The 16,857-nt window shown below is 36.0% G+C and overlaps 1 protein-coding gene across 5 annotated transcripts in view; it reads left to right on the top strand.

Annotated features, from left to right (window-relative positions):
* Window positions 1-16,857, top strand: part of STXBP5 (syntaxin binding protein 5) — a 106,950-nt gene that overhangs the window by 56,386 nt on the left and 33,707 nt on the right. For all 5 annotated transcript variants that reach the window (XM_074164047.1, XM_074164042.1, XM_074164034.1 and 2 more), the window contains exons 9-16: window positions 1,048-1,126; window positions 4,948-5,102; window positions 6,151-6,223; window positions 8,397-8,544; window positions 8,955-9,022; window positions 11,124-11,164; window positions 13,175-13,395; window positions 15,329-15,507. In XM_074164047.1, coding sequence (XP_074020148.1) covers window positions 1,048-1,126; window positions 4,948-5,102; window positions 6,151-6,223; window positions 8,397-8,544; window positions 8,955-9,022; window positions 11,124-11,164; window positions 13,175-13,395; window positions 15,329-15,507 — 964 coding nt within the window. The remainder of the gene's footprint in view (window positions 1-1,047; window positions 1,127-4,947; window positions 5,103-6,150; window positions 6,224-8,396; window positions 8,545-8,954; window positions 9,023-11,123; window positions 11,165-13,174; window positions 13,396-15,328; window positions 15,508-16,857) is intronic.

Below are 16,857 nucleotides of genomic sequence, written 5' to 3'. Positions count from 1 at the left end.
TGTAACAGTAAGAGTGGCATCTGGTAAGATGTTCCCACTTTTGAGAAGTCTTGCATTAATCTTCATCTAGGAAATTAACATTACATGTTAGATGCTAGGTTTACATGGTGTGCGCGTGTTTAAATCATGTCTTAGCACCTTATTTACCTCAGGTTCTTAAGTGTGACTGTAACAGTGAGGATAATCTAAGGAGGTTACAGTTATAGTACAAGATGCTATAGTTAAGCAACCTGGTTTACCTATCTGAGTCTCCAGCAAGTCAAGGTTTACTGTGCTGCCTGTGGACTACAGTGGAAAGAGGAAGATGTGGATTTCCACGTGATCCTGTAGCATCAAAAAATAAAAAAAAATCTGTCTGCTACTGTAGTAGGAAAACTAGTTTGACAAGACTAACTTTATTTTAATGTTTTTACCTCTTGTAATAATAATTTTTATTATCTTGGGCTGCAAATTAAATTCTCTGCAGAACTTTATAGTTGTATCAGACTTTATCAATATTGAAATAGAAAAGATGCATATTTACACTGTACTCGTAATTTCTGCTGACTCCATGGGAAATTGTATCTGTAGAAGCTTCAGTTGCTAATAGTGCACAATAGAGAAAGAGAAGGCCTTTATGGTCAAATTCAAATCTTAGCCCTTAAGGATAACACTCAGAATAAACCTCATTTTACTTGTAGGCTGACCAATTTTAATTGCAAAATGGTAGACGTGAGAAATTTTAAATCTCCCAGTGCTACTTAAAACAAATTTTTTTTAGGAGAGGACTATATTTTTGAAAACAAATATTCTACAACACTTCAGGGGAAAAAAGAGGGAAGAAAAAACCCAACAAAATATTCCCTAAATCTAAATATTCTAGTTTGATATTTTTAGAGTTTTAACAAATCTTTAATGCTGTTATTCCAAGGCATACTCTATACTTGTCAGAGGTGTTGAATATATGTTTGTATTAATGTTCTACTTTGCCAGTTGCACAGTGAAGTTCAGAATTTGTCAACAAGTTATGGAACTGTAAGATTAATATAAGAAAATAATTCATTTTAGGAAAGCAGCTGAAGGATGGAAAGAAGCCAGAACCCTGCAAACCTATCCTTAAGGTGGAATATAAAACAACTAGAGCTGGGTAAGACTTGTTCTGTATGCAAAATTAACATATGTAAAATAAGTGCAACTTGCTGGGAATGTACTTTGTTTTCCAGTTGTTGGGATACGTATCCTGATGGCACTGAGCTGCAGTAAAACAGCTGAAGTATAGTTTTGGTAAATCAGATATTGCTGAATAAATTACAAAACTATACGTGAACAAATTACCATATACAATCCTTAACTTAGGTAAAGATAGTGCTAATCCATTGTCTACATGCTTCTTCCATGTTACTACTAGAGTGCATTTTTGCTCAATCTTTTGAGAATATCAAAGAGAAAAAGGCTGATAAAGCATAGAAGACACTGAAGCACAGACTTGAAAAAGTGAACTTCGACAAATAGTAGCCTGATAGAAATACCCTAAATTCTGAATGTGTTCCACCCCAAAAAACTTTACTGACAGAAACACTATGCTGCTGGTATAGTGCAGTAATTTATGTGGTGAACTGTGCCTAATTATGCACATTGAGAATGTAACAAAGCAGTAATTGCAACAAGAGGTTCAGATGGAATTACAGTATCCTGAGTAGCATGTTTTGTTACCAAGACTGCAGTTAGGTTTGAAGAATTTTGTGAACTGTGTGGAATTTCTTTTATTCATAGTTCTAAAGTGCTTTAAAGTGTTTGTGTAAAGAGTGCAATATAATGATAAAATATTCATGGAAAACTGTTCCGTTATTTGCAAATGTTGATTTTTTTCATGTATTTTTTCTTTCACTTCTTGGGGGGGGGTATGGGGTGTGGTGAGATACTGTTTTTGTTTGTTTTCCAGCCACTGAAATCTAGAAGATTGTTACTTCATTTATATAATATAGGTTTCTAGTGTATCTTGGTATACCTGTACATATACTATCAGTGGCTTTGTGTATTTTTGTTTGTATTTTTGGTTTTTTATATTTTTGTTTTGTATGTCTTGGTTTTTTGTTGTAGTCTTAAACTAAAATAACAAGTTTCTTCCACCTTTATTACTAGGGATAAACTTCTTGACAAATTCATCCATGGTTTGAAAAATAAGCCAACTGGTACCAGTTGGCTGAACTTCTGTATATATTGTTCTCTTCCGCATCCAGATTGCCAGAAGCTTACTGACATTTGACAGTTTACTTTTCCAAAATTCAGCAGAAACATCCTGTAGGGTTTTGAGCCATTCAGCACTCAGTTGTATTATGTTTTCATACACTACAAGACCTAATCCTGTGTTTCCTGAACACTTTTTCATTGGAACGTTGCCTCCCTTTGTAGTGAATTTTTTAGAGTGCTCGCCAAGTGATTTTATAGATTTAACTGATGAGGAAATTAATATAGAGGGATTGCTTTCAAACCTGCTGAAGCAAACCTCTGTGTTTGCAGCTGCTGAAATGCTATATAGCAATTCTCCAAGAGTTCAGAACTTATTTTTGTTAAATGTTTTCCATTGTTTCAGGTAGGTAAAATGTAACTGTCAAAGAGGGATCAATCTCATCTATTATTTAAAGTACAATATTTTTTATTTTTCTTTTAAATTATGCATTTCTATTTAACATTCATGTTCACTAACCTTTTAATATATATCATAACTGAAGGGCAACACCTTAAGTATTGAATTAGAAAATGTACAGCTTGTGTTTGTGGTAAATCCATGGTTTCATGAAAATATGAAAAGTTCATACACAAACCTGTATTAGTCTTTCTGGCAGAGTAAAGTCAACTTTATTCTTTGACTCGTATGTGAAAAATCCATGTGACACATCTGTGTAATCTATTCTTAGCTCTTCCATTCTTTGCTTCATAAGGATACAGACTCTGGCAAGCCTGCCCAAAGCAACCTGATTACTTTGAGAAATAAAAGCAGGAGAAACCAGCGTGTGGTTTTCACTGTGATGTATGAAACTTAGAAACTGAAATTTGGCACTTTGTTATTGTCAGTTGATCTTGGTGAACCCACAAGTCTAATAATTACTGCAAGTTTGTTCTGGCAGCATTATTGTTTAAAAAAACCAATGATTTTGTGAAGACAACACTACAATAAATCATTCCAGCAAAATGAGATACTGCAAGTACATGACAACAGTGTTTTTTCTTTTCATTGACATCCTGAAAAATATCAGGTTAAAGCTTGTCCTTCTCATGAAATTACTTCATGGACCTGATCATAAAAGACTGTGAAGTTGCAATATGAAGAATTGAGATGAAATGAAAACTTGGAGAAAACTTACTCCTTTTCTAAGAGATACACTTTTGGCTACTGTTGGAGGCAGAATATTGAACTTGGTGGACCCATGGTCTAATTTATGGACAGTCCTTTGAGGTCTCTTCCTCAGACAGCCAAAGTCTTTGATCCCATTAACTCTTCAGTCATGGGGCTTTTGGAAGGATCAGGCATATTATGAAGTAATTGTAGAAACTGAAAGCTTATCTCAGTCTATTTTACCTTCAATGGTACAGCCACATTTCAACCAAGTCTTAAAACTCATGAAGGGCAGCATGTGCATAAACCAAACCCTTTGCACGTGGTTTTCAAGAAGAAAAATATACCGAATCTGTCATTTTTGTATTTCAAATGCTAACTAGTGAAAGCCATTTAGACAGTATGGGAAAGATGGTGTTATAGGAAGAGGAAAAAAATAGATCTCTTCAGCTTCCGTTTCACAACATGTCAGGATGGCACTTTTTTCCCTACAAGTTTTCTCCAGATACCGACACACTAGCTGCTTCCAAGGTAGAAACAAACAAAGAGTAGGATTCCTGCCTAAAGTGAGCACAAAAGTAGATCAGAGGAATTTCACACTCTAAGTGCCTATTTTTCCTGCAGAAATATAACCTGTAATCTGAGGCAATGGTCAATGGGTGAAATTTCTTGAGCTGTATGCTTATAAACAGCTCTTTAAAAGGTATTATGCTCTATTTTAAACATAAAACAGCATTAAAATGAATGGTGACTTGATAATCGGGAAAGAAAATACCTAGTAAAAAACATTTACTTCATCTCATTTTTAATAAATTAAATACTAAACTGTATGTGATGTGCATATTGGAGAAAATGTGAATGTATATAAAACTATGTTTCTGTAAAGACTTAAGGAAGCCTCTAATCTCTTTTTTCAAGACTAGAAGAAATATTTTTGCTTCGCTGTATTCAGCCATTTAATTATGCAGTAGCAGTAGTCTATGATGTAGAAGTAGTTCCTTGAAATTTGTGCATGGTGGTAGTGGGGAAAATAGATAAAATGCCTAGAGTAAATGGGTGATGAGAGAACTGTGGGCATTTATTTGTCTTTGCTTCTTAAAAGATATTAGGTCTTGGAGAAACAACTAATTGCTTGATAAGACTCAAAGACAGTCAGATTATTGTGACTGCAAAATTACTTTACGTTGTTTCCAAAATTATTCATCTTTCAAAATTTAGGGTAATTCTGTACAGGAAGTAAATGGGACTGTCCTGATCCTGTTGAAATATTTTATATTATGGATAAATGGGGCTGTTGGCAAATCTGAATCTGCAGTTCAGTAGAAAAGAAACAATTCTGAAGTTCAACAAAATAAAAATCTCATCTTGGCAAACAGTTGCAAAGATGGGTTAAATAAGTGGGGTAGATCTGGTTTGGAAGAGATGTCTGACTTGAGTTATAGTCTTCTAACTCCTAGTTTTTAAGTTTTGAAACACATACCCAGCTACTTCATGAAGAGCTGCTTTGTGTTATTCTTAATATATCTCTGCTTAATGATACTGTATTGAACTTTATTATAAGGTTACAAAACATGCCAAATCTTTTTATGTATTATCTTCACTTGATCCTAAATGCTTCTGCTTTATTCCAGGGACCCTTTCATCATTCTTTCGGGAGGCTTGTCATATGACACTGTAGGAAGAAGACCCTGTTTAACAGTTATGCATGGGAAAAGTACTGCTGTGCTAGAAATGGATTATTCTATTGTTGATTTTCTTACCCTCTGTGAAACACCATATCCTAATGGTAGGCTCTGTAAAGACTTTTCTCAGCACTTCACCTTTTCTTTTATCCCATCAGAATATTCTTTATTACTGCCTTTCTGTTTTATCTCTGGGGATCAAACTGCAGCAGCGGCATCTGTTATCCCTATTGTCTAAAGTCTGTTTTGCTTCCCAAAGCATCATAATAGAATAGTATATTATTAAACCTGTTTTGCTTCAGAAGAATGATGATTACTGGTTGCATGGTTTTTTCCTTTTTTTTTATTCTAAAAGCATTTGCAGACAAAAAGTAGCATTACAATTTTAAGCTGTAGTTAACTGCAGCAGATGTGTTCATCTGTTTTCACTTGACCACATAAGGCTTTTCCAGTCAATTCTAAATCTTGATTAGCATTTGTGTAGCACTCAACTTCTAGTGATTCATTCCAATACTTACATGAAGTTTGTCACTAACCTGTAATCTCTCTTCTATAGAAGGGCGTTTTTTGTCATAGTTTAAGTAGTTGTGCCAGATTAATAGTATTATATTTCTGATGGCTCCAATGTTTTTAGCTGTCAACACCTATCAGACTATATAAAACTGCTTAGCTCAGAATTTGAGGTCTACCTGAAAAAGGACACAAACTGTGGAAACTCTTTCCATTTTCTTTTTTTTTAGTGTCAAGTCATCTGTCTTCCAATCCATTTTTTAAGCAATTGGAATGTAAACTCCACTGAATATGAGGAAAAGCAGTTTGAGGGTGGGAGGATGTTACTGTTCAGTAATTGGCTCTTTCTCAAAAATACTGCTTATACAAGCTCCTCTGCATGTTCCTTTTACTGTTTGAGCTGTTTAAATGATTCTAGCACATTTGAAGAGAGTTGAGAAAATTGAATTGAAGGGAGAGTGTGGCTTTTCCAAACTTGGAGTATTAGTGGTGGGGCTGAGTGTATAAAATGTCTTCAGAAACTCTATAGTCATCTTTTTTCTACTCTCAACTGATAGAGTGCAAGGACTGATTGCATTCTTGAGGCTGTGCATGCAAGAACTGCATTTACCAATAAGTAACTTTTTTCTTTCTTGTTTTCAGACTTTCAGGAACCTTATGCTGTAGTTGTTCTCCTAGAAAAGGACTTAGTACTCATAGACCTTGCACAAAATGGGTAAGAATCTTACATAGTCTTTTTAACGGTTGGCTGCAGTGGTCAGCCTGCTGTTCTGCTCTATAGCTTTTTAATTTACCATAATACCTCCCTGTCCAGAACATAAAATTTTGAATATTAAATACAAGATTTTGTCAGCAGAACTGAGAATCTTTATAGATCAACTTTTCTGAAGTTAGTATGTAGTAAATTAGTAGAATATTATGTGACTTTTTCCAGGCTTGACTGACAAAATACTCATAGATCATTGTTGCTTTTAATTATCACAGTTTATTTTGAAGTTGATCCCTTAATGCTATGAGGGGAGCTCAGAATTTTCAGGCAGGAAGCAGGGGGAACAACTGTTCAGGAAAGCCAGGTAATTTTGGCTGACACAAGTATTGCTATCATCACATAAATATTTGCTGATTTTATTGCCAAATAAATTGCTATTTGTATTGGTTAAAGTAACTTAATACTGATGCAATACATACTTTGTATACAAAATTAGGATGGTAATGTCCACTCCCTGGTTTACTGATGTGGTCCAAGGCTGCTTAACAGTAGAAAAGTAGCATCCTATTACAGTTTTCACAACTAATACTTGCCTAACACATTTTGAGTCTTATTTTTACTTTGTCCATGTAACAGTCCATATACTCTATTAGGTAGTGATTAAAAATTCTGTATCCTGAAAATTTTTTTTACCAACAGTTTTGAAATTACTGTAGGCAATAACAACTAACTGTTAAGGGATTAGTAGCAGAGGAACCTGAGGGATAAGATCTTTGTGGTGGTCCTGATTTAAAAGTTGCCAATGAAATAAAAAGGATGTGAAGAACATTCTTCTAGAGCAACACAAAACCCTGTAGATATGTATCCTCAAAGTCAATGATGAAACCTTAGATAATGAAAACTATCAAATTTGGAAAAACAAAGTTTCATCCAGATAACTCTGGAGCTACTGAGCAATTTCCTTTAGATTGTCCCAATGTTGCATGGCCATATGCTGTATCCAGAACTTGTTTCTGATATATCAATGGCATTAAGCTTCCAGCATATTAAGTTGTAAGCTTAATAAAACAAGATTTAATGAGTTTGAAGTAAAAAGGTTTGTACGAGGCTTTTTTTCTTAAGTGAAATAGTTTGCAGGGCCTGAAACTTGAAGTTAATGCTTGTTCCATTTCATGTTAAAAAAATCTTCAGCAGTTATGTTTTTAAAAGTCTTATGATGGTCATTCTTATGATTGACTTGCAAGTTTATTAATAGTTTCCCACTTGAAAAATGTAACAATATAAATAGACTTTTGTTACAGGAAGCTTCCTTTTGCCCTGTGTTGCCATCGTGTTTTGTTAAAATTAAGCCTGTTTTTCATTCAGTTTTTAGAAGATTGTTTTAGCTTTGCAGATAGCTCTGTATAAAGTTACTGGCATGCAGAAAATCTTCAGCTGTTGTTGCTGATTCTTCCTTTCGATGGGTTAAGAAGCTGTGTCCCTTTTTGCCTCTCAAAAACAAAAAGGCAAAAAAAAAAAGCATATGCATAATATGCATTTCTCTGGAGATAAATGTTCTTTAAACACTGACATTTACCTCTTTATTATTATTATTGGCTTTTTTTCCTCATTAATGCTCTGTCACTTCTCGGAATGGAGGGGTGTGTGTGTTTCCTTCTAATTGGTAACTGAGTGTTGCTATTTATAACTTTCAGAAAATGATCTTGGAGTTGCAAGTAGGTTATGAAAAGCGCTGGACAACTTTCTGACTAAACTAGTATAATAATACAAAGTGAGAAGTGAAGTCTTCCTGTCTTTCTCCCTGGAAGAATAGACTGAAGAGTTAGAAAAAATCCATAGCTCCACATTACTACAGTTAAGACTTGGTACAGGTCATTAAAATAGTAAGCTTTTTAAAACATAAAACTGCAAGGAATAGTGGTGTTCTAAAAAGGTTCTAGAAACAGAACAAACTTCAGGTTCCATCTGGCACACTACAGTATCTCAATAGTGTACTGGGTGAGCAGTAAAGTAGCATAGTATATTTGATCATAATGTAATTTGTGTTTAGATGCCTCTATATGAAGGGAATGCAAACTTCAGTGTCTTCAGTGTTTTACTTGTGTTCTGCATTTAAAAAAAAAAAAAAACAAACAACTTTTTTCCTATATTAACAGTCTTCCCCTTTCACCCATTCAAGGTACCCTATATTTGAGAATCCCTATCCTTTGACTATACATGAATCTCCGGTTACCTGTTGTGAATATTTTGCTGATTGTCCTGTGGACCTCATACCTGCACTCTATTCAGTTGGCGCTCGACAGAAACGTCAAGGTTACAGTAAGAAGGTACAAAATCTAGTACATGCGTATGTATTTTGAAAATACTGAAAACCAACAGCTCTAACATAAGAGTAGCCATATGAAGGCCAAAGCTCCACCTGACCTGTTATCCTGTCTTTTGGCAGTGGCTAATAGCAGATGCCTAGAGAGGATATAGCATATGTTAAGCCTATAGTCATGCTTTCCTGATGTGCTCCCATTGATCTACATAGCACTGGAAGCTAAGGGGTTTTCTGGAGCCAGGGGTTTTGTTTTATAGCCCTTGTTGATTTTATTATTTTTTCTCTGCAGTGGATATGTCTAATTCCTTTTTGAAGTCATGTGAAATACTGGAATCTGCAGTATCTGCAGTAATTTCAGTGGCTTAATTTTGTGTTATGATATTCTCTTCCTTAGTATATTTGTTAATCTTCTAGGAATGGCCTATCAGTGGAGGCAACTGGGGTTTGATCACTCAGAGCTATCCAGAGATAATTATTACGGGGTAAGTGATGCTATAGAGTAGTAATAACTTTCTTAGCTGATTAAGTAGAACTGAGAATATTTTGTTCCTCTTATAGAAAACAATGTTCTAAGAGTGGTTTGAATGATTTGAGAAACTATTTCACCAGACAAGTCATTTGCATTCTTCAGACATTAACAAGGAAGTAAAGGAAAACATGGAAGAGAAGCTAGGAACAAAATAAGAGCAAGTGTTTTACAGGGATTATAGTTATGATGTGGTATTATGATTGTCTACTTGATATCAATATATCCTGAATGAAAATTATATTTTATTCTTTAACTTTTGGAAAATAGTTGCATAGTGTTTTAAAGCATAGGAAGCATTGAGCATTGGTGCTCAATGGATTTAAATCCAGCTGGCGGCCGGTCACAAGTGGTGTGCCTCAGGGCTCAGTGTTAGGACCATTTCTGTTTAATGTCTTTATTGATGATCTTGACAAGGACATAGGGTGTATCATCAGCAAGTTCGCAGATGACACCAAGTTAAGCAGGAGTGTTGATCTGCATGAGGACAGGGAAGCTCTACAGAGAGACCTAGATAGATTGGATCATTGGGCCAAAATCAATGGCATGAGTTTCAACAAGGGCAAGTGCCAGGTTCTGCACTTGGGCCACAACAACCCCAAGCAGCGCTACAGGCTTGGGGAAGTGTGGCTGGAAAGCTGCCTGGAAGAAAGAGACCTGGGGGTTCTAATTGACAAGCGGCTGAATATAAGCCGGCAGTGTGCCCAGGTGGCCAAGAAAGCCAACGGCATCCTGGCTTGTATTAGAAATAGTGTGACCAGCAGAAGTAGGGAGGTGATTGTGCCCCTGTACTCAGCACTGGTGAGGCCATACCTCGAGTATTGTGTCCAGTTTTGGGCACCTCAATACAAGAGAGATATCGAGGTGCTGGAGCGAGTGCAGAGGAGGGCAATGAGGCTGGTGAAGGGCCTGGAAAACAAATCATATGAAGAGCGGTTGAAGGAGCTGGGACTGTTTAGTATGAGGAAGAGGAGGCTGAGGGGAGACCTCATCACTCTCTACAACTACTTGAAAGGACACTGTAGAGAGGTTGGTGCTGGTCCCTTCACACAGGTAATTAATGACAGAACGAGAGGGAATGGCTTCAAGCTCCAGCAGGGTAGGTTTAGACTGAACATTAGGAAAGAATTTTTCACAGAAAGAGTGGTCGGGCATTGGAATAGGCTGCCCAGGGAGGTGGTTGAGTCACCATCCCTGGATGTGTTTAAGAGAGGTTTAGATGTGGTGTTGGGGGATATGATATAGGGAAGAACTTTTTGTAGTGTAGGGTAGATGGTTGGACTCGATGATCCCAAGGGTCTCTTCCAACCTGGATGATTCTATGATTCTAAGTCCATTAAATAGTTATGAGTTCAGTTCTCTAAGGGAAGCCAAGTTTTTTATTTCAAAAAGGACAACCAAATACTTAAATCTGTTCATTTTGATCTCTTTTGAAGACCGATCCTTCTAATACTACTCTAGGGAGTGTAAAATGTAGTTTATAACCATGCAGTTTATCACTGAAAGTGGGAGCACTACTAATGTGTTTGTTTTTTTTTTTTTAGAACAGCCCATTAGCCCTAATGAGGGTTATTGTCATTTAATACTACACATCACAGAGACTTTGAGAGATAGTCCTGAAAAGCTCTAGTCATCTGATTCTCAATTTCAAGGATAAGTTAGGTGACTCATTTACACTGAAATATAGTATATTTTGGCATCTCCTTTACAAGTGTCACCCCAAATAGAGGGTATCTTTTAAGAAACAACACGTGGTAAAGTATAGCAAACTGCTTATGGGAAACGCAGGTAACTGAAACCAGTATTTAAAATGGTAATTTAGTATTAGTATGGTGGAATCTCAGGGAGCTAACTTCCAAATGTTTTTTTTTTTAATCCCTTCTGTCTACAGTAATTGGGGCACATGTTTAAAAAATATTGGCTTCCAATAAATTGTGAAAATGTCACTAAGAATACTAATAAAAAAACAATGTTAGCCATATATTTTCTAATCAGTAGCAAAGTCGTCTAACACTCTAACCATTTTACCATCTTATTAATTTTTTAATATTTCATAGGCATGCCGATGGGTCAATCAAGTTTTGGGATGCCTCAGCAAGTAAGTGTTTCCAGGAGAGATTTTTTGCCTGTGCAGTAAGAGTTTTCTAAACTTACTGATTTCTCTAATGAAATGTAATTGCAGACTGGTCATTCTCATTATTTCCTGACTCCTGTAGAGTCAGTAACTCCATAGGAAACTTTGGTTTTAAAATTAACTAAAATTAACATTATTTCCTAGCTAATTGTTCCACTGTTCTTACCACCTCAGTGAAAATGTAATGGTAGTCTGAGGGCCAGCTAGCATGATGGGCAAATGTATTCATTTTAAGTACAATTGACTTGCAGTCAGCTATTTCTGGTTCGTTTTTTTTTTTTTTTAGACAGGTGAGAGGCATGGATTTATAAGACATGAGCTCACCATAAGTTACAGTATCTAAAAATGAGAATTGGAACCAGTAGTAGTTTGTGCTAATAAAATGATCTAGGCATTTGTGAAGAAAGGCAGGAGAACAGTAAAATAAAGACACTTTTGATGGAACACTGAACAAACTACATTTCCCTTCAGTTAAAGGGTCAATTGTGTCTGATGGTCTACACAGCTAGTAGTGAGGAATTCAGTAAGAATTCAAATTAGAATGGACGACACAGATGTTCTAACTAACCTTACTCTTGGTACTTAAAAGCTGTCTGAAGCAATCTCAGAATCATTATCAGTTGTCTTTGAACACTTATGGAAGACTGGTGAGATTCTAAAGTGCTAAGGGGTGTGTGGGTGTGGGAGGGAACAGATGCAATGTATGTGTTTAAGAATTGGGAGGAGGAGTATTTGAAGTGTTATAGATCTTTAATTTCAGTTTGGGGTGGGAGTGGAACCTGGGGGAGAGAAAGAGATGGGGGTAAAAAATAACCCGATTTGATTTTGTGTTCTTAAAAAAATCTATTCTGCATAGATCTGTCAAAAGGAGATTCTGTTAAAGACACTTAGTTTATTTCTAAAACAGATAAACCAACCTCTTAAGGGAGAAACTGCACGTATCCCGTATCTTCATTTTAAAACTTTTAAATCTAATAGCGCAGCCTTACACTTGAACTCAGAAAGTGTGATTCAGGTAAAAGCACTGAAATATGGAAGAGGAGAAAGGGTGCTATAAATTAAGTTGTCCTAATGATATGATTAGTATTTGTAGCAGTGATTTGGGCCATTTGCTAGAGAATATGCCTGTGAAGTTTTAAAGCAACACTAAGACAGTTGAAAGAAAATGTAAGAAAGAACTTGAATTGCAATTGAGAACAATATTACTAATTCTTGAATAGCATCCAAGACCACTTATTTGAATATAGGATCAATGATTTACAGTCAGAACTTACGTTCTGGGAAAAAAAATATTGGAGGTCTGGTGGATTGCAGTTGTCAGTGTTGCGCAAAAAAAATCATCTGGATAAATAAGTGGGAATACATGTAAAACCAACAGGGAAAAATTCATTCACAATTTTAAACTGGGGCAAGGCTTCCCTAGAACTGGGAAACATGGTACCAAGGAAATGTGGACTGATCAGAGCGCAGCACTTCTACTTTGTCCTCTCTGATCATTCAGAAATTGGAGGAACTGGGGCTGTTAAGTCTGAGAACACAGGTGAGAGGCCATGGATTTGAAATACCGTAAGGAGAAAGGAAAGGAATTTCACTTGCTCTACCATAGGTGGGCTTAAGTTGTGGGTATGGCATATGTAACTGGATGTTGTTGTTATAAAGTGATCCCTAAGTATAGTTAAGCCTTGAAGCTGTGAGGGCTTGCTTAATAACTGAAGCTTAGTATATATTTCTCAGGAAAAGTGTTGTTGGTTTTTTGGTTTAGTTTTTTTTTTTATACTAACTGACCCTGCATTGAGCAAGTGGTGAACTACATGGGCAGAGTCAACAGAGCTATTCAGAGCTTCTACTCTGCCCTCTTTTGTAGATTATAGTGGCTTTATCTCTGAAGAGAAGTTTCTAAATTAGAAAAATTAACAAGAGAATATTATCTGTTTAGATCAAAACTAATTTTTATCTCTTTTGATTTGTTCCTAGTAACGCTGCAAGTTCTCTATAAGCTAAAAACAGCCAAAGTATTTGAAAAATCACGCAATAAAGATGACAGGCCAAACACGGATATAGTAGATGAAGATCCATATGCTATTCAGATCATCTCATGGTGTCCAGAAAGTAGAATGCTGTGCATAGCTGGAGTTTCTGCACATGTCATTATTTACAGGTTCAGCAAGCAGGAAGTCACAACAGAAGTCATTCCGGTAATTAGTTTTTCATTTCATTATTGAAATAGTCAAAAAAAATTGCCTCAAATTGTGAAAATATATATATTTTTGTGAAGGAAAAATAATAAATTATGAAATTCAGCAAAAGTGAAAACCAAAATCTTGGTGTGCAATTTTCATTGCCTTTTTCACATTTTGCAGCCAACAATATTTCTTTGTTCTATCTCTCAAAGCAAATAGTGGATCAAAACATGTCTGCAGCAAAGGTAAAATTAAAACAGAAGTGAATGAGATAAGGAGTTTAAGAATTTTCAAAGCTTTTAAGGAGTTTATTCCATTTTTTTCCCTCTATTCCTAATAAATACCATCTGTCTTGGCAAAACTTCTGCAGTCTGCAGAGCTGGAAGAGCAGAAGTATGCCAGACATGCCCTAAGGTCTGTTAAAGACTTTGCTGTGTCACTTTTTTTATTCTGTATAAGATACACTGACGAGTTCTATTACAAGTTTGAGAAGTCCTTTTTTAAATCAGACACACATGCAACTTTACTTATCTGAATGTATGAACGGAAAGCTAACTTGAAGCCATTTAATTATAAAATAGTGTGTTTTCCGAGTAGAGAATTAATCATAATGTACCTTTTTTTTTTTTCCTCTTCCATGCCACATCCTCTCTCTTATTTTGCCCACTTCAGGTAAGTTTCACTTTAAGGAGATGAGGCATGGTTGGTTTTGGTTTTTTTTCCTTCTGGCATTTACTTATGTACAGGTACATTTCCTTCTGAGGGAGCAGGTTGTCAAAATGATTTTTCATATCATCCCTTAGCAAACTATTCTTTCAGTACTAGGAATGGTTAAAAAGAAAATACTGTATTGGTCTTTGTTTCAGTCCGTAAGGTAAGTTCTACTTTGCAGATGATGGTAATAAAACAGGGGTAAACTTTCTTTACACTTCACTACAATTAATACTAATATTGTTGTAGACCCAGCAGAAGGAAATCTAAAATCATGATGAACTTAAAGTTCTTTTAAAATGTATGGTCCAGTTCAGTACAATATTAAACATTAGCACTGTACACAAGACTTGGTTTACAACAGTATAAAGTGTAGCTGTCTACATGCCTTCAGCTCTTCTTAGTTCTAGAATTCCTGAACTAAATAAAACAAGTCATCCTTATAACTGAGGATTTATTATGTGCACGAAATTATAATTAAATTGGTCTTGTATCCACTATTTAATTTCTTTCCAGTATAAAGCAACAGACTTTTAAATATTGGGAAACAAATTAAGATTTTTCAACTTTTAAACAACTTGTAGATATTCAGTCTGTAGTAGCCAGTATGAGTGTTTAGGTTGAATGCTTTATTAAACTACTGTTATCTTTTAAAAATGGGGAAGTCCTGGGTGTCACTTTTATCACTGGTATCTTCAGTTGCACTTCATTTACCGGGAAAGATCATGGAGAGGATCATCCTGAGTGAGCTGTCACGGCAAGTGCAGGGCAGCCAAGGGATCAGGGCCAGCCAGCATGGGTTTATGAAAGGGAGGTCCTGCCTGACCAACTTGATCTCTTTCTATGACCATGTGACCCGCTTTCTCGATGAGGGGAAGGCTGTGGATGTTGTCTACCTGGACTTTGGTAAGGCCTTTGACACCGTCCCTCACGGCATTCTCCTGGAGAAACTGGAGAATCATGGCATAGACAAGTGTACCCTCCGCTGGATAAAAAACTGGCTGGATGGCCGTGCCCAGCGAGTTGTGATTAATGGAGCGAAATCTGGTTGGCGGCCGGTCATCAGTGGTGTCCCTCAGGGCTCAGTTTTGGGGCCAGTCTTGTTCAATATTATTCAATATTATTCAATATTATTCAACAATATATTGTTCAATCTTGTTGTGATTTATTTTGTATATAGTTTTTTGAAAGGCAGAATGTACTGATAATTGTGGGTTTTTTTATTTTTCATTTACAGATGCTGGAAGTACGTCTGTTATATGAAATAAATGATGTTGAATCTCCAGATGGTGAGCAGGTGCCACCTTTACCAACTCCAGGCACGGGTTCCAATCCTCAGTCTATTGTTCCCCAGTCTCATCCATCTACTAGTAGCAGTTCATCTGACGGACTTCGTGATAATGTCCCATGTTTAAAGTAAGTATATTCTGTTACACTTAAGTGTGAAGCTTCACGAGAACATGTGATGAGAATGTATGTACACTGATATTATTACAGAAATGTCATTATTGGTTAAAATGCTATATTTATTAGAGCAATGTTTTCCAAAGATCTGAAAGTTGAGTTCTGTTTTAAGAAATTTATATTGCAGTCTTAGTTTCTTTAAACTTCATAAGCTGATACTAAAAAAACCTCTGAAAAAGCCTTGCCTTATGACTGCTGCTTGCTTTAAGAAACTTTGGCATAGATGTTAGTATAGTTATAGGTGCTCATGCAGACTTTTTCAATCGCTGCAGTACATTTACTTTGAAATCTTATTGTCCATTGAAATGAATAGACAACTTAGTGGTTTGTGACTCTCCTTAACTTCAGGCTTAAGTATGCCTGAATAGATTTCACCTGTTAGTTTCCTAGGGCCTTAGATTTTTTTTTTTTTAGAGCCAAATCAAAAGCAATGCAAATGCTTACAAATAATGGAGAGGTAACTCTTTTTAGGTTTATAGGCTTTTTTCTATAACTCTCTAAGGGAACTACTTTGTATTTTGGGAACAGGAAACAAATGTCCCATTCTCGCGGAGCTTCAGTTTGCATGATGCCTTGTAGTGCTTGCAGTGCTTCAGCCAATTTTCAGGTTTTTTTTAAATTGGGAGTTTTTTCTTTAAGGTTCTTCATGAGTGAACTTTTACTCATTTGAGAAATGAAAATTAGAACAAGACAGTCTTTTTTACTCTTCTACCAGAGTGCATTATGAGGCCTCTAGACCATCTCCTTTTCCTTACAGAATATACATTGAACTTCATTTTCAGATATAAAGTTAAAATATGTATATACTTTCTGTTTTCTGAAGTTTCAAGATCTTAACTTGGATTTTAATTCTGCGTGCATCCACCCAGAAAATAACTAATTCTGATGGTGTTGGTGGGCGGTGTCATATCTCATTGGTTGTCCTGAGTTACAGAAGTGTCTTTCTCAAGACAGTAAACTCTGAAGAAAACTGGACACAGTAATAGAAAAAGTGGGAAAACTGAGAATTCTTATAAAATACTGCCAAACCAAAATATGCATTAATGAGAATGAATGGGTAAAATAAGGGGAATACAGGAACTGAATCATAAGCTTTTTGTTTACATTTGTCTTGATACATTGTGCTTCCCTTTACATTTTCAGTACAGTTCTTCCACGTGCACACTCATCCCCTTTCATTCTCTAAATCAGAGTTCTTTTAGGAGCTCTGAAAAGAATTGGTAACACCTTCCTTTTGGACACTGAACACCTTTATTCAAGTCAGTACAGCATGCTAACGCTGTTAAGCCTTGCTCTGCGGAA

Source organism: Numenius arquata, chromosome 2, assembly GCF_964106895.1.
Source record: "Numenius arquata chromosome 2, bNumArq3.hap1.1, whole genome shotgun sequence".
Lineage (NCBI taxonomy): Eukaryota > Metazoa > Chordata > Aves > Charadriiformes > Scolopacidae > Numenius > Numenius arquata.
Note: the sequence above shows the minus strand (reverse complement) of the source record. Positions and strands in the feature narration are given on the sequence as shown.